The sequence below is a fragment of the Copidosoma floridanum genome, unplaced genomic scaffold (genome assembly GCF_036245765.1).
Source record: "Copidosoma floridanum isolate Cflo_tuat_1 unplaced genomic scaffold, Cflo_Japanese_pri ptg000001l, whole genome shotgun sequence".
Lineage (NCBI taxonomy): Eukaryota > Metazoa > Arthropoda > Insecta > Hymenoptera > Encyrtidae > Copidosoma > Copidosoma floridanum.
In genome coordinates this window covers 12,840,865-12,859,313 of record NW_028321878.1, presented here as the reverse complement: position 1 = coordinate 12,859,313, position 18,449 = coordinate 12,840,865, and the positions used below count along the sequence as shown (strand labels likewise).

Sequence of the window (18,449 nt, the reverse complement as noted above, 5' to 3'; positions counted from 1 at the left end):
TTTTTTTTTGCGATCGCAAGCTCTTGTTGAATGTTGATTCCATCGTGTGTACTAATGCACGATACATACTCGCGATGGAAGATCAATTTTTTTTTCTGTACATGGGGTATCTGATATTATTATTTTTCAAGTTGAGATACGAGGTAAAACATCAACACGTCCCATGATGTCAGAGTTACAGAGATGTATAATTCACAAACTCGTACGTGTCTCGTGATAAAATAGCTCATCGATCGTCGAATCGATTCGCGTCACTCCTACATCCCATTGCTCCTTGTTCTTTTTTTTTTTTTTATATGCCTCTCGTGTGTGTACCTTTCCTCCTCGTCTTCCTGTCGACGTCACGGCGCATCCAAAAATAGAAGGCACAATTTGTTTGTACACGCGCGCGGTACCGCGTGTGTATATACATCGTGTAAGTAAGTGGGTACTAAGAAGCAGACAAGAGGGGCAAAAAAAATTTAATCGTAAATTACACGCGCATAGGGCAACGGGTCCATTTGCGCATAATTGCGAACGAGTGGCAACAAAAAAGGTTTGGATACTTCTCGCTACACGTCTACTTGTGTACAAGTCGCGCATGATATTTCTGCCGCGGATGAACACAAAAAAAAAATGTTTACATTACACGAGAGAGAGAGAGTTTTAATTTGAGAAAGATAGCGCGGGAATGATGGTGATAATTGAACAACAAAAGAGCACGTTCTTTCACGAAAACAAAGCCAAAAGGAAAATATACGTGTACTATCAAAACAATAACAAAAAAAAAAAAAAAAAAAAAAAACTCAAGACGCGGTGTTGCATTGCTGTACTGTAAACTAGTTGAACCTAAAAGTGCACGCTGGCTCTCTCTCTAGAAACCGAGTAGACTCGCTGATGCAGGAGGACGTGCAAGCGCGCGCGAGAGATAAATCACCGGTGCTCCCGTATACGGTAGCGGAGAGAGAGAAAGGAGGCAAGCAAAGGAGGAGTGTACAATACAGGACTCCCGGCGTTACGCCTCGACGCGGTATACACACAGGACGCGAGGGGGAGGGTTCGAAGGCCTCCGGGACAGATGTGCGCGTCGCGTTATCATCATCGAGCGGCGCATCCGTGAGCCGGAAAATTCACTGGTGCTCGAGGGGCTGTACTACACGCTCTGCGTCCGATATATACTTGGGCGAAACGATCAGAGTTTACGCGGGTAATGTGTGGGCAGGTCTTGCCTTTGAGTACTTACACGCTAACTGGAGCACGGGCCAATAGCTCTGCAATGTACGTGGTGTATAATTATTTAGTTTTATAAATAATGGATCGTTAGATCGTTGTAATTGTCATCTTTGTACCGTTACAAACATATATATACATATCACGATGCGTCGCTATACAATGAAAAATATTGTGACGTATAAAAAGTCACGTAATAAAATTTGTACGTATCCGGAAATCCTTGCATTACCACGGTGAAGGGACAATGTTAAATAGGGAATATTTAAGGAACAAGTCCTGCGTTAATTACCAACGAAAGGAAAGGGACACTTTTCCGAGAACCATCATCGGTGTATGTTTCGTGAGGAGCGCGATTAATAAGGATCTTTACGTGCGTATAGGCAGGAGGGAAGAAATTCAAGAACACGCGCGTGTGTGGCTCTTTCTCGTTTCCTGAAATAATTTTTTACGGCGCTGTGTTGGTTTTTTTTATTTTCCATTGGGAGCAAAAAAAAAAAAAAAAAAAAATCTCTCGCGGCACCTTGTATACCCGCACAACAGCCGTGAAGCTATGTGGCAAAGTCCCTCGTGAAGGACGCGCAGGTCGGTGACGGGCAGTGCGGACAAAAAGTGTTTAGGTACGCGGGTACTTGTATGGGTACACGAAAATTCCATTCTTCCGAATCACCTCGAGCTGTGCGTGTGTGTATGTAGTACATATCAGAGCGTCCAAAGCAATTTGTCGCCGACGAGCCGAGAGAGATACGAGATAGGGAACACACACATGTAGCACGGGCTCGCGGTGCGTGTCGCTCGATAGTATACAGGTATGTGTATGTGTTTAATTCTTTCAAACGCGTTTGATTGTTTCAGAGCTGCGCGTTTGGCGTCACGAATTTTTTCGTACGCGCTATCGTATTTTTTTTATGAAATGGGAGACGCTGAAAAAATGTCTTATCTGCTGCGGCTTTTACGTGCGCCAAAGACGGAGAGAGTTTTCATAAACACCATATATATGATGAGCTTCACGAGCGAGAAATTACTGAGTTTTATCTTTCGAGGTGTATATTCTATCAAACGTACATTAGCTTGCAACTTTGCACTTTACTCGTTTCGCAGAAGGAATACCTGCTATGGAACAGCGAATAATATACGCATTGGCAGATTGGGAGGGCACGGATGGTATTGACATTTTTTTTTTTTTGCGAAATTTTAATGCATTATTTGTACTGAAAAAATAATGTTGCATAAAAAGAAAAAATGTCCCAGCAGCAGAAACGATGCATCACAGTTTGAAATAATAAGCAAGTTACAAAAAAAAAAAAGAAGAGTAAAAGTATTTGAATGTTTTATTTCAAATACTTGACAATATTATAAGCTGTAATATCCATCTGATGGAAAAACCCAGTCTTCTCAGTAAATTGTATTGTGATTCGCGACGAGTGATCACAAATAAAAAATTTTTTTTCCAGCAAAGAGAATGCACTTTGTTCGAGAAAGAAAAAAAGTGTCATCAAAGTGCTGTGCCCAAGTCTGGGCATCGGTAAGTTTTCTATTTGCGTTTTCCCGACGATCAATTAGCGGTGCATATTTTCCCGCGAATTTCCAAGACAAACAGAACCTAATGGACGAGTCGCGCAAGAGTAGCTTGCTTCCACGAGCGAGTGTGCCAATGCAGAGGAGGAAAGACAGAAATGCGCGCTGCGAGGCGAATCGCTGACGTTTCACCGCTGCCGGAACAAAAAATAAAAAAAATAGCAAAGGAAGAGAGAAAAAAAAATCGGAGAAACTTTTATCCTCGTTTCCAGACGGATATTGTGTGTGTACACACCTCACCATCGGTCCTTCGGGGGTAGGGATGGAGAAACGCATCCCAATAATCGTGAGAAAAGGAGGACCAGCACGGGGTGCTCGGAATTTAGCTCTTTTTTTTTTTACAACCCCGGAGTCACGCGAGCCTTTCCCCGATTGGCCAAAAAATACGGGGGAAGGAAAAAGAAAAACAACGGAGCAAAAGTATAATATATAATACTTTGAGTTGTACGGCCGAATTGAAAATAACAACGCGCGCGTCTTCGTGCGGCTAATGAGTCTCGGTGTGCTGCACTCGACGGACGAGGAAGGAACATACAGAAATCCCAATTTTCGGGCGCGAGGGCAATTATCGCGTCTTTTTTTTTTTGCTCCTTTGCCAAAAAATAGACGAGTCGTAAACGCTGGACCCTTGCCCACCCCCCGTTTGCTCCTCACATTTTTTTCTCCCCTGCAATTGTATGCAGTGCGTGGCTTTTTTTCCCATTTCAATTTGCACGGTTCGTCGAAAAGTCTACGTTGTTATTACGATAATTTTATCTCCACTCGTGCACTCTGGTATACAGATTATTTAGAAAAAAAAAAAAGGAAGTACCGGGCACAAACAAACGTACATTTCTTTCAATACAACTCGCCGATAGTTCCCACTGCATATTGTAGACGCGTCGACCCGACCGATGATCTCTCAATAAAAATTCCTCGTCTCGTATTTATTTCAATACATCATCGAGCGCGATGAACCTCTTCGTTATTCAATCAAACAGCCTCTGCTCTACGCGATATTATCATCGCCACGGGCAACACAAAAAAATCACGGCATATAACAACTCTTTCTTTAGAGATACGCAGGACCACTGACAAATAAATATATGATTTGCGACTAGCACGAATGAATCACTCGTGATGGCGATGATGCATCACCGGCACCAAGCGACCTCCGTTACCACAAAGTAAGCGTATTATCTCGTTTTCGCTCGCTCTTGTATACACACGTCCTCTCGTGCACAAGTAAAATTATCAATCCTCCCCTCTCGCTGTTTTTTTTTTGTCCGAACCCTGAAAAAAAAAAACCAATCGCTTTGTATACTTTCAACTTACAGCTTCACTGCAACGCAGCCGTGCGGCTCTATATACGCGTATAGTCACGGATAGGTGAGTCGGCGTTAACCGCTAGCATATCATCGGTTCCACTAAGGTGTGCCCAGATACGGAAAAGTGACTCGGTTACCGGCCACGTTGAATCATAAACACACCGATGCTCGACTATACCGAAGCGGATAAACTACACGGACGGCCATACGGTGGGACAGACTAATGATTTTTCTCACGAGCCCTGACGAGGAAAAAAAAAAAAAACCTTACAGGTTGAAATTGAGATTTTCTCCGTGTATACCAAAGTAAAAAAAAAATTAAAAAAAATAATGTAAGTCCTCGCTCGTTACATTGAAAATTAACCCACAATTTACAGCCGACGACAGGAGGGTAAAAAAAACCCATCCCACTCGACCGAATAGGTACACCATCAGGCGCTTTTCCGTATGCATTTGTCCATCATAGCCCGTAAAAAAAAAGGGACTCCCCCTCTCTCGGGCAGAGTGGCACATATATATATCACATAGGTGTACAATCTACAAGGTCGGACGAAAAAGCGCCGCAACACCAGTGGGGGGTGGTCTTAAATCACCCGACGGCCGATGATGATTCGACAGGGCGCGCGTGTATAAACCGTAACCGCCATCGCGCCTATTGTATACGACACAACAACGTCTAGCGCCGGCGACAACCACTCCGAGTTATGATACATCCCCCTCATTCTATATACTTTTCAAAGGTCATAAAGCTCCGCTAGGTATGGTTTTACGAGCGCTAAGGGGAACCCCCCCTAACAACCACCACGTGTACTAAACGCGCCCACTGGGCTTTTGGTTGCTTTGGGGTGTGTGGTGTAGAGATGTGAGGCGACCCACCCGCGGTGGATGTGTATTGCTATTAGGTCGTTTGTGAGCAATTTGTAATAGACGAGAGAGGGTGGGGTGGGGGGGCTGATTGTGTAGAGCCCCGTTGGTTGGTATACGATTGGGGGTGTATATATGTTTCGCGATTTCCTTGCTCACGCATATAGCGTCAAGGTCGAGAGCAAGAGGGGCTCCGTTGGCACATTGGTCGGCTCATGTGCCACCACCGGCGTTTATACCCCCGAAAGACGGAGAGCAACAACAACAACAACAACAACTGAGGAGGAGAAGGAGGAAAAGGCAGGTGCAGGCGCTCCTTTCTTTCTCTCCCTATATTTGTATACGCGGCGCATTCTTTACCTTCCCCACCCCAGTGCTCATTTTTTTTAAAACGTTGCGTATATATATATATATGTAGGTGCGTACGCGAGGAGAAAGAGGAGTTGAAACTCGATATAGCCGACGCTGTCCTTAAAAACGGGAGGGAGGGCTTGTTCTCGTGTGTTATGTGCTACCGTAGCACCTGTCCGGTGAAACGTACTCGCGCGTTCCGTTGTGCGTAATACATAATATCATTATAACCGGGATGTATTTTTTATATTATCCGAGGCAAAGAAAAAAAAATCGCTTGCACGGGGGACGGAAAAAAATAAAACTTTTTCCCTACCAGCTTCTCCCTGGTACGTTTAGGATGTACATATAAGTACAGGCCTGATCTCTCGTTTCGGATAATTTCGACTCGCAAATGATGCAAATCGAGATGCAAATGATGGAGAAGAAGAAGCTCGAGGGTATATATACGCGTCCCGTGTTGTGTTGGTAAACAATAACAATAAATACACAATGTTGGGCTCGTCATGCTCCCGATGAATTTTCATTGCCGTTCGTTCACACGAGCGAAAATATACATATAACTTAGTGGATCGGCGACAGACCGGCTAGTTTTGCAAATAACATTTTATCGCTCGAAGATATGGGAAAAGAATATCTTCCATCTCAACTAGGTTGTCGTAGTCCGATGCAGCGTGGAAAAGTTTCCCCCCCCCTCTCCCCTTTTTTTGTCATTAGTTGCAAAATAAATGACATCCGCAGGCGCTCGATAAAACTCGGGGAGGTAATAAAATTGACAAACGCGTCAGGTGTGCGTTACACCACCAGCCTACACACTGCGTAAATACGTAGGTGCAACTATACGCGACGTGAAACGGAAATGAAAAGGAAGGCAGGGCGTCTCCAATATATATATATTATATATACTACAGGAGGCAAGCGAGCGAAAGGTTACACGCACGCACAAGAGAGTGTATAAGTACATAGCTATCTGCAGGCGCGTGACAGCTGCCACGGTATAACGGGGGGGTTGCTCAATCGAGGAAATATCCAGTTTCGTACACCACCACCACCCCCAGGTCCCCTTTCCCTGTCGTGCAGTATACCTTTGGTTCTCGATCGGTGGAAAGAAAGGGAGCTTTTCGAGACAATATACACACTCGCTCGTACGGGGGAGGAGTGGGTATTTTCAACCTTTTTTTTTGTTGTTGTTTCCATCGTCAGACGCAACGGGAAGATCGAGGGACTTGTAACGGTGCACGGAGTGATTTTCCTCGGAGAAAGACGACGGTGGTGCATCGAATTTTATTGGTTGAGCTCTCGCTGTGTGCAAATATACGTAACAACATAATATACGTAAAGCGATCGAGTCAATCGTGCGAATTAGTTGAAACCGCAATGCGCTGTTTATAAACGAGCCATCGTCCGAGTTATATATGTTTATAGAAAAGCTGCACTGACCGGTGCACGTAGTACGGGTGCAACGATCGGCCGCTGCAAGTACTATGGATTGCAAAACAGTCGAGAGATGTATATACACGCGGTTGCCGTCACCAGCTGCGTTTACCATTGAAACGGAGTTGTACACTGCGCTTCCGTATACGAGCCGAGACGGGACGTTGTCGCGGTTTTTTTCTTCCCACGTGATGGAGCATCGGTGCTACATGTGTGCGTACATTGCGTATACGACCTCCGTGTGTTGTGCACACATGTATACTCTATTCATACGTCCGAGAGCAAAGCCGTCGACTGAGCATTACCAAGTAATGTATAATAATAATAATGTGTCTGTCGTGGGGGAGTCAGTCGAGAGAGAGAGGCTTGATTCGGATATGAGAAGATGGCGATTGTGACGAGTGGCTTGGAACGGCTGTGGGACGAGACCAGCCATGAGCGTGATGATGTGGCCGGTTTAACCATCTTTATGATTTTAATGCGCGTACAAGCACTTACTTGGAGGAAGAAACGCCACTCGACTCCAATATGATGTCGATCGAGACACGAGGGGTACATAAAAAATAGGGACGAATCGGTAGATGCGCCGCCGTATACATCACTCATTACAATAATTGCAAAAATATGATAAAGGGACGAAATATCGTGTTGATTCGTTCATTGTTCTCTGTACATGGATGGTCAAACTAAAATTCCATTAGGAGGACAAAGTGAAAAGAAAAAAAAAAAAAAAAGGTAACCGCTAACCTCCTTGTCATTGTCCTTCTCGGAGGCCTCGTCCTTGTCCTCGGTGGCTTCGGTGTGCGGGACGACCCCGTTCGTGGTGGGTTTGGCGTCAGCGGCGGCCGCCGGCGCTTCCTCGATCACCCCCAGCTTCTCGATCTTCTCCGCCGCCGAGTTGGTCGCGTTGCCACCCTCCGCCGGGCTGCCCTCCTTCTTCGGCGTCTTTGTTATGTTCACGGACCTTCTGCTCTGCACTGCGCCCATTTTCGCTGCTGCGCTTCCTCGGTCTTGGGGTACAAGGGGGGCGGGGAGGAGGTTTTCGTCGTACCTTCCTTCTACGTCTATCGAGTGTCTGTCCACTCGACTCTCGGCCTCGTCTTTACACTCGTCCTCTTATCTGCAAGCAAAAGGATACAGGGGTTAATTTTCCATTTTTCTTTTTTTTTCTTTTTTTTTTTTTTTTTTTTTTAATGTATACAATATTGCGTTGAGGTTAAGGCTTAAAAGGAATCACATTGAGGTAACAATCATTTGTCTTTGACATTTTCGTTTTTGGTAAACACACACACACACACGGAATGCTTCCGAAAAGTTTCGATAGTTTTTTTTGCCCCAGAGATTACATTGTAAAATAAAAAAAAGTCTTGAAAATAGAAAATAAGTAGAGTGCACAGGTGGGTATAATAGCACAGAGAGAACGACCTTCTGCAAGTGTAGGCCACTGTCCGCACAAAAGGAGAGAAATGCCAACGAGCACAGCCTATAAATATACGCAACAAAAGCCGCAAGGCCGTGCGCTTGTTTGCACCCGTGTGCGATGCGTAAGTAAATACACACAGAGGGGGAGGGGGGGGAAGAAAAAAATTGCGCGTAACCCGCATAATCGTGTCCCTCCGTATCTCGCTCGCAGCGTGCTTGTACTCGCGCGAGCGCAGAATCTAAAACTCAATTCAAACGTTTCTTTTTTTTTTCTTCTTTTTTTTGCTCTCTCGATCGAAACGCGAGCTATACGCTTCGAAAGCTTTCCATGCTCCTCGCAATGTAACCTACTTACTGGTACATACAGCCGGAAAACCAAGCACATGGAGGGGGCGGGGGAGGGATTTCAAAGGCTCCGTAGAGCTAACCAAATCAAAAGCCCTTCCATTTCCCTCCCCCTTGACCTCTTCAATGCGCGATTCAATAATTTACGCTGAAACGAAAGTAGAGTGGGCGGATCCGAGCCCTCCGAGCACTTTTATACCATGCATATATGAGCGTACCTGCTTGCGGTGTATATACATCTAGCCGTGAATGCCCAATGATATCGAGTTGTTTGGGTAATCTCGGCGATGCTAGGGAGATGGAGTCGGGGAAAAGGGGGTCAGCTCGGGAGGGTTGGCGGGGAGAAATAATAATCCAGGGGGTTGACGCTAGTGCTCCAGTTTCGCTTGGCGGAGGAGAGTGGCTCGGCAACGGGGACGAGGGAACTGGACCGGCACGCGGTAACGGTGGAGCGATGAGCTTTCGGAGAAGAAGGAATGCATATGTACGAAAGGGTATAAAAGGGGACGACTGCAGGTTGAAAAGAGCCTTCCGGCGACTGATTGCTCCCGAGAGCAATGGATGCGCTCATGATGACGCACGAATCGGTTTTTCTTTCTCTTTTTGTTGGCCTCCTTCCATTGTATTTTTTTGTATTCTATTGGTAGTTCAAATGCAATAATCTCTTTCGCATCCCAGAGGTCCATGTCGAGGTGACTGGTCGATGTTAGTTCATTAGCAATGGGTTTTTCAATTATTATTATTATTTTTTTTTTCTGACCAATTGAAAAGGACAATCTGGCACATCTTCACAAACACACTTACTCCTTGACCAAGTCAACGATGACGAATTCAACTGCACAGATACCCAACACACAACTATTGGCACTGGCGAAATGTAAAAGTCACGTGTCAAAGTTCATGGGAACGAGCAAGGGGTCCAGACGCATGTGGGTACAGTAAGTCCCAAAGGTAGGCGTTTCTTCGAAGACGCGGAGACACTTTCGTCCTCAAACTGCGTACAATATAATATAATATATAACGGGGTCGCGACGAGAGAGAGAGAAAGACGACGGACGTGAAATATTAGAGGGAGAGGCATTGCCCGCGCAAAGTATATATATATAGTACATCGTGTTGTAAATCAACCGAGAACGGAGTGGTGAAAAATGTACACTTTTCCTGGGAACCGTGCATATATACAAGACAGGACGTTGTTGCGGTGCACGGTACCCCCAGGTATACCTGTAGTACGGGGTGGTGTGTATCCATCACATACACTTGCGAGTGGTGCTCGAAAATTGTACAGGTATATACTATTCCGAAGTAAACGCAAAAAGGACACTTGACCGAGAGAAATATACATAAACTACTGTTTTCCAGCACTGAGCCGACTGGTGGCAATCCCTCGTCTAGAGAGCCATCGATGATAAAAGTTACTGCTCCAAACGGTAATGACAATGGTCATGCAAATCGGTCCCTAGAGGGACGACATGCTCCTGGTTTTTACGGTGGGCTACCGAACGATGGGATTTATTTTTACACGGTGCACATCGTCCCACCTCGCATCTCACCGATGACAACAGACATGCAAGGGATTAAGAAATGTAACCAGCCCCAATAACCGGGAGTTTTGCCAATAAAGGTGTATTTATCTAGAGATTTTTGTTGAGCAGAGGCACCTTACAATATACTCTTGCCGTTACAATCCCTCCAAGCAGGTCAATATACGCAGAGCCCTTAATTTTTTTCTTTTAGAAAACTTTTACGTTAAGCCTCGTGGAGTAAAATAAATCAAAAGTACCCAATACCCTTGCGCTCACCTCAACATAATCCAAGAAGTTGTCCCACACATTTTTGCTTACTTTGGAATTTACGGTAATGGTCGTAAAGCGAGCGAAAATTGAGGAAAGAGAGAGAGAGAGAGAATTGCGCAAAGACTATAACAGCGGAATTCCCTGTATCCCAATTAGAGGCGCTTATTGCACGACACACTGACTTGGGCTACACACAATGCTAATACTTACGCATATCATTGGTACGTAATAATTATGTACACGATAAATTTAGGCGTTAAATGCCCTCTGTAAAATGTACACAAAATAAAATATACGTGATTAGTACGTATAGGTATTTTATGTGTGGTGGAGCTTTACGTTTGTGGTACACATAATGCTCTGCATTGGATTTCATCGTGTTTGCATACATATTACGCGGCATACACAAGAGATGGAAACGAATAGAGAGAAAAAAAAAAAAGTGGCCATCTTCCGTCGACCCATAAATTCAATTTATACACGACTGCAGCTCGAAGCAACAAGGTCCCTACTTATATATACCTACATACAATAACAGTACTCTAACATTACATAGTACAACGTGCATTATGCCATTTAAACTTTGGCTGTCGGCTGTGGTTGTTGTTGTTGTACACCTATATGCACACACATAAAACTGACTCAAATGGTTCCGACTGTTCATGTATAGACGCGAGAAAGAATAAAAAGATGTATGTGTATGTACCTGTGCATGTGGTACATACAGGAATAGAGGTAAGTCGTAATTTAGGGTATCGTTAAGAAAATCTTCGCCGAAAACCGGGTGAAAGTCACGAGGCCCAACAAAGAAGAGGAAAAACCTTTAGGAGAGAGAGAGAATTGCCAGTCTCCACAGATGTATGCCTCGAGGGTACGAGTACTCCACGTGCAAAACTGTTGAACCCGTGTCTTTTAACGATACTGACTTGTATTTATATAAATGCCCTCTCTCGGCTCTCTCCCATGCATGGGTCTAGAGAGACACAGGTATACATAGCAAAAGAGGCACCGTTCGATCTCATGTATACAAGTACAGGTAAAATAGCGCAGCTTTCTAAATTTTACTTGGATTTTCCCTTCTTCTTTGTGGGTTCACGTGCTATATATGTATAGGTACACCTCGCCTATACGTGTGTACACACATGCCCACGTGTTCCAAATATTCACGAGCACGAAAAGAATTCCCCCCCCCACCCCTTTCATCCCCCTTCCCGCAGCCAATCTTTTAGCAATCGGGGAAACATATATAATATATCATACACCACGCGTTGGCAACTTTCGGGTTAAACAATAGCGGATTTTTTTTTAAGGTGTATGTACGTACGTGTTATAACGGTTCTCAATGTGTGTTGTTGCGAGAGGTCGTTGCCAAAGAGAAAAGGATGCAGGGAGAGAGAGAGAGAGAGAGAGAGATTTGAAAGGCGCGCGCTTTTGATAATCGCTTCGAGAAAACCTGGCTACTTTTATTGTTAACTCCAAACCTATTACACGTGATCGTACGAGTCTATATTATATACCAACCTGTAGTATAACTGTGGTGTATGTGCACACTGTTTAACACACACACACACACACACACACATACACATGTACACAAAAATAAAGGGGTCTATAGAGTATACAGATTTCTTTTTTTCATTCTTCTTCCGCCACGCCGTTACGGTTATATTATAGCGTTGGTTCAAGGTTACGGCTGAGATTAATGTAATCACATGGACGAAGAAACATGTAACACGCATATACCTACAGTTAGTACTGATTCATTTGCACTCTGTATTACGATATATATAAATATATAGGTATACCTACGTGCAGTAATCGATCAAACTCGATCACTGGCGTGTTGTTATATTATGTATATTTATATTATGTACATACGGATGTACCAATTAACAAATGAAAAATTTACGATGCCACATCATACCGGTACGAAGATGAAGATATAATAGTCGTCGAAACGATCTCGTTATGGTTACCATCATTTTTTTTGTTTTCCCCCCTCAGAGAGTAAACTATTCTCTCTTCTGTTACCTCGTCTGTTACGTATACACTCAAACATCATCTCCCGAAAGGGCCTTGATTTCGTTGAATCTTGTTGGGTGTATCGGTATTAAGGTATACCTATACAGGTAGAAAAGAAGAAAAAAAAGCGAGAACAAAGGAACGAGTGTTGTCTCTTCGAGTGAGTACATTATCTAACATTACACACCTACACCAGCCAACGCAGGTACAGGTGATGTCGGTAGCAGGTGACGAAGGCTCAAACAAACGTGTAAACAAAACGAGATCATCCTTGTAAATAACGACGATGTCAACATGATCAAACAAACAGCTTTGTTGTTGTCAAAAGAAACATTAACTATACACGTTTCTCAAAGAGAAGTTCGGTAGAAGCATCGGCGGTGGTGATTGGACCAAAAACATCATCATCATTATCTCGACGAGTTTGAAAGAAGGTACCAGAGTAGTATGTACACACGTAATAATTACGTTCCTGATGCGCTACCGGCTCGGCTACCGGAGCAACGGAAGGTTAAGGAAAAACCATAAAGAGTCAATGCTCCTATATGTATATATATATATATATATATATATACCAATACCCATACATGTCTTTCTTTGCGTTTCTATTATATGATATAAATGTGCCGAGCTACCATACGTCACGTGTAACGTTACAATATACCATACCGATACTCGAGGGTACATGTATATCCGGTTAGCATTGCACCGATAACGGGGAACTGTACGTCACAAGTACAATAAGAGAGAGAGAGAGAGAGAGAGATAGTCATTGGGTAATTCCCGAGGTAATTCCATTGTTGGACGGAGCAGAGAGTCAACGTACCTTTGCGAACGACGGATATATATGTGTGTATCGATGTAAGTATATATATATATATATATATATTTATATTTATATATTGTAAAAGAACGCTGATGGCGATCGATTTCGCTGGCGTGTGGTTGTCGCTTTTCTGAGCGAGAGAGAGAGGCATTATTTGGGTTGTATAATCAAACGCGTCCATTGCTCCCTCGACTTTTTTCTTTTCTATAAGAGATAGATTTACGGATAGACACATTCCGGCGATAGCCTCGTATTTTCATCAATTCACTTTACGTATATCACTTTTACGAAAGATCGATTTCTCCTTTCGTTTTCGGTTCACATACGAGAAGGCACTTGGCTTTCGTCCGTACGATAATGTACAACAACGAGGTACAATATGTAGGCGTGCGCTCGAGAGAACGGGATCTATAGTTACCTCCTCGGCCTCAGCTATCCCTTTGTCCATTTCACAACGTGCGAAGGGTATATCGCGTGATTAATTGGTTCGTCGGAGATCGAAAACGGGCTCGCTCAGCCATCGCGGATGAGTGACGTTGACGGGAGGACCGTTCTACTGTTGCGCAACGGCACAAGTTGGAACAAAAAAAGCTTACCCCCCTCCCCCTACTCTAAAGCACGTCTAGTTAATGCTTAAGGTTTTTCGTGTCCGATCATTTTTTTTTTTTTTTTTTTTTTTTTTTTTTTTTTTTTTTCATACAGCTTCATATACACAGAGTAATTCCGTGTGTATACGTAGGTACACTGAACGGCGAGTTAATGGCTCCCTCCTTGCGCGCCTCGTAGTATATGTACACGTGGGGCACGAACAAGTTCCTCCTTCCCCGAGTATATGGGGGATTAAATTTGAAAATCGTGAACAGGCACTAGACCTATATACCACCACCATCGGCACAACGTGATTGTGTGTATAAGACTTTATATTATACATAATATATATATATGGGATCTGACATTCGATTAAAAGGCGGGCTATTTTATAGTTTTTAAAATCGCTGTTGTTGTTGAGCTATACGTATAATCATTACAGACACGGGCCTTCAGAGATGTGGCTCACTATAGGCAAATGTCGTCGTCGTTGATTGCACTTTTTTTTTTTTTTTTTTTTTTTTTTTTCGGTGTGCAGGGAAATAACACAGTAGAGCTTGGATCGCACGAGTATGATGGAAAAAGAAAAGACGAAAGTAGTGAAAGAAATTACGTCTACACATGTATGTACATTTTCGGTACGACTTGTTCATTTCCACCCATTTGATAAACGACCTTCACTCGGCTCTCGCGGATCCGGAAAAAGAACGAGTTCTGCATCGTATTTAGCACGCGATCGAATCTTTAACAGCAATTTAAAAACGACGAGGAAAATGAACACTCGCTCGGGGAACCTATTAATATACGCGTGCTTCATTCCTCGCCAGAACGGCCCTCGGGAAACCTTCGACTCTGCACATCCGGTCGAACGGAACAACATTTACCACCGTTACGATCCATGTACATATACATTCGCCTCTACACATGTAGGTACACTTGTATTATCGAACCGCACTGCGCTTCGAAGAGGCGAATGATTTTCGTTCGCCGTCATATTCTATTTTATACACCCCAGTAAACTTGTAAGGCAACTTCGTCGTCGTACATTATTTATGCAACACGGGCATCGACTCTTTTTTTTTCCCCTCGAAAAAAATGGGGGGACGGGGGCACTATTGCGACGAAACGCGTGGGCGGTTCAACGCGCCCATACATACGTGTACAGAGAGGGGGGAAAGAGCAGTGCATCAGCCTCTGTGTGCATTTGTCAGTGGGTCGGTGCTCCCTTTCTTTCGTTCCCTATCTCTTGAGAGAAAGAGAAAGAGATTGCACGGCTATTCAGCGAGCGTTGCACTCACTTTGTACTTACTTACGCGAGCGAGCGAGCGAGCACTTTTAAAGTTCAATAGACCGAGATGGGGACGCGCCGATGCATGCGCGCGCGCGGAGTGCATTTCAAAAGCGACGATCGGCTTTAGTCGAGCGCGACCGGTGGGTATAAGTATATAGTACAATGCGGCAGCTCTATCCTTGTACTTTCTTTTTTTTTGTTCCTCCTTCTTCGTCGTACATAGGTTTTTTTTTTTGTTTTTTTGTTTTTTTTACCGGCCTCTTGGGGAGATTGCTAAATTTTTTTTTATAGGGAAGGGATCGGCTGTAGTTTTTGGTAAAACCCAAAGGTAAACGGATTAAAAACAAATTAGGAGATGCCGCAAGGACCGGAGTTGCAGTCATTTTTTGAAGCACGGGTTACAACTGGGTTATTGGAGTTGTTTCGACAAAAATCCCAAGACTCTCGTGAAACTTTTTAATTCGCATTATTTTAGTAAAAATATTAAGGTATACTGCGTTTGGAGATGAAAAAGAAGCCACAGCGCCGACGACTTTTGAAATAGCCCTCCTTTCTCTCCCTCTCTCGCGAATATAAAAGAGCCCGAGGGACTCGCTGCAGCCCTCTTCTTCTTCTCTCCCCCCCGTAAAAACGAAGACGCCAGCGGAGAGTCGAAAATGTGTCCGCGCCCAAGAGAGAGAGAGAGAGAGAGGATGAGTTGGAAATAAAAATTAGACCAACCGAAGAGCGCCGCGTAGAAAATAGAGGGATACACAACCACCGTGGAAACGGGGCCGACGACGCCCCGGAGGTAATACATGTGGCAAAACTCACCCGCGCGCCACTCCTATAGCTTCAATGCGAGCTAGACCCCTATTTTTCTTCTCTCTTCTTCTACACGCGCGTGTGTGAGGAGTCGTGTCTTTTGACCACAGTGTGTATGTGTGTGGGGCACCGCTAACTTATTCCCTACCTCTTTCTGCGTCTTTCTACTCTCGTAATGCACAGCTGTGCGAACCCACGAGATAGAAATTTTAATATTTCATCTCGACTTGCAAACCATATAGTTTGCTCTTCCAGAGAGGGAGGAAGAGGACAACTTTTTCTTGATTATTATTTTTTTCTCTCTCTCTCTCTCTTCTCGCACTGTGGAAGATAAAAAAAAAAAAAAAAAAAAAAAATAGAGAGACACCCAATTTTGGATACGTTGTCACTCTCTCACCCGCGTCTAGTTGTTCTTAATCATAGTTGACGGTACATACAATAATAACAAATAATCACTCAAAGTACCTTTTACAATTTTTAGCGTCAATTTTATTTTTTCTAGAAGAAAAAAGAGGGACCAATTCTCTAAACGTACGTGGGCCCAACAACAACGACCCACCCTCTCTCTCCTTTGTCATTCTGAATTAGTGCACGACGAGTGTATATGTATGGCCGAGACGAAGCTCTCGTGAGTCACAGCAGACAAGAGAAGAGAAAGAGGGTCCCTCTGCTGCTGCATCTCGTGTAAAATAAAGCAAACATTTGATTTAAAGTTCTCTCTCTCTATACAAGCGTACACGCTCTGGATAACAAGTCTCTATTTTTTTTTCCCCCCTCGTATCTCTCTGATGGCGAGCAGCAGTAGACGTCCCACTGAGTTTCGGAGGAGCGCCTCTCTCGGCTACCGCTATACGCTGCATTTTTCAATTTACGCGCGTCCACGTAAGGCTCGGGTAATGGATTTTTTTTTTTTTTTTTCTCATTCCTCAAATCTTTCCCATAAATATCACGAAAGAGGATCGCCCACGATGAACAACGACGGCGTGCGATAACGCAATGATATTGTGAGGAGAAAAAAAAAGGTTACTTTTACAGTGCGTCGATGTGCACTAACACCAGTACAGTTGCGGTAACGATTAAAACGCTCATCATCGTAACACTTCTCTCTCCGGGTAACGCGTGAAAAAAAAAAAAAGAAAAAAAAAAAGAAAAAAAGGAAGCTCTTAAATATACCTATGCACCCGAGCATTTGAGTGACTTGCACGTGTGCGCTCGTCCTTTCCCCTCTGCTATCCTAACAAAGATGCTTTTACTTTAACCCACGCGCGCACTGAAAGAATTTTCCATGCACCCGCATTTCCTGTACTCGTATACGCGCGATTGTTGACTCTGGAAGGTCACGCCTCGCTGCTATCGTGTGCGCGTTGTTATGTGTTACAATGTACACCATACATTTTTATCAGTGCTCGTTTGCATGTTGTTCAAAGTTTCTAAGCTTTTTTTACTCTGAGTAACTTCGGAGAGGCATCAGTCCTCGTGTTTAGCGGGTAAAATCTAACATCCTTTTTATTTCAGTGCCCAAAAGAAATTTTTTAGTTTAATTCGATGTTTGGAGTGTATAATATATCTTCGAGTCGGATTCATTGTGTTGTGGTTGACAATAAAAAAAAAAAAGGCACCAAGTATGTCGTTAGCGCGACAAAGGCAATTTACCCTCATTGAGCTAAAATGAATGTGTACCTGCAACTTTTAATTTCGGCTAGTTCACATTCGCCAGCTTGTGTGTAGACAAATTGACGATTCAATCGAGGGCTCAACTTCATAGTAGATCACGCATGCGATACGTTCTTTGAAAATAATATACGATTGTTAGATGACGAATTCAATTTAAAGGCAGGAGATAATAAATATAGAGTTGAAAATTAATTAAATTTCGAGAGTCACGTGTCACGCGAATTTTAATTAAGCTTACATATATATAAATATACCCATTGATGTGACTCCAACAACAACAACAACAACAACACATGAACATCAAATGAATGTATAGATAGATGATGCGTACAGATATCTTTATACGAGAGAGGAGAGGATTTTGCCGGTGAGCGATTTGCATACAATCATGGATTTGCATTTCAATGGGGCACCACCCATATATGTTTATGGGCTCGCGTAAATGTGCCCGATTGCTCCGTTTCGTACGGAGTATTACTTACCGAATGCCGTGTGCTCTATTAACCGTAAATTGAGTCGATCGATAACCGCCATCGGGGACTTGGGATTCGAGATCGGGGAGTATAATGGATACATATAGGTACACGTGCCGATGGTAATAATCGATCAGCCATCAAGTTTGGGGAGTTGAAAAATACAACATTCATATCGACGTGGTCCTTGATTGTCCGTGTCATCGGTAACAAGAACAGAGGGTTTCCTGTCACCACCATATCGCTTTCTCGAGTCGTAAATTTATTACTCGCTATCGTTCTTTTTCCAAAATTCACACAAATTTATCTCTAAAAGAGCTATCAGAGAGGCCTATCGGTTAATACACAGAACCATGCAGTTGCAACCCTACGGCAACAATTGCGCAATGAAAACATGTTAGTCGAGCGTTGCAGGTATACGATTGGAAAAAAAAAGTATACCGCCGAAGGAGATGATTACTAGAG

The 18,449-nt window shown here is 43.6% G+C and overlaps 1 protein-coding gene across 3 annotated transcripts in view; it reads right to left on the bottom strand.

The window, feature by feature from the left end:
- The window catches only part of LOC106636219 (uncharacterized), an 81,281-nt gene that overhangs the window by 42,982 nt on the left and 19,850 nt on the right, over positions 1-18,449 (bottom strand). For all 3 annotated transcript variants that reach the window (XM_089593783.1, XM_089593770.1, XM_089593776.1), the window contains exon 2: positions 7,491-7,863. In XM_089593783.1, coding sequence (XP_089449909.1) covers positions 7,491-7,730 — 240 coding nt within the window. In that variant the 5' untranslated portion in view covers positions 7,731-7,863. The remainder of the gene's footprint in view (positions 1-7,490; positions 7,864-18,449) is intronic.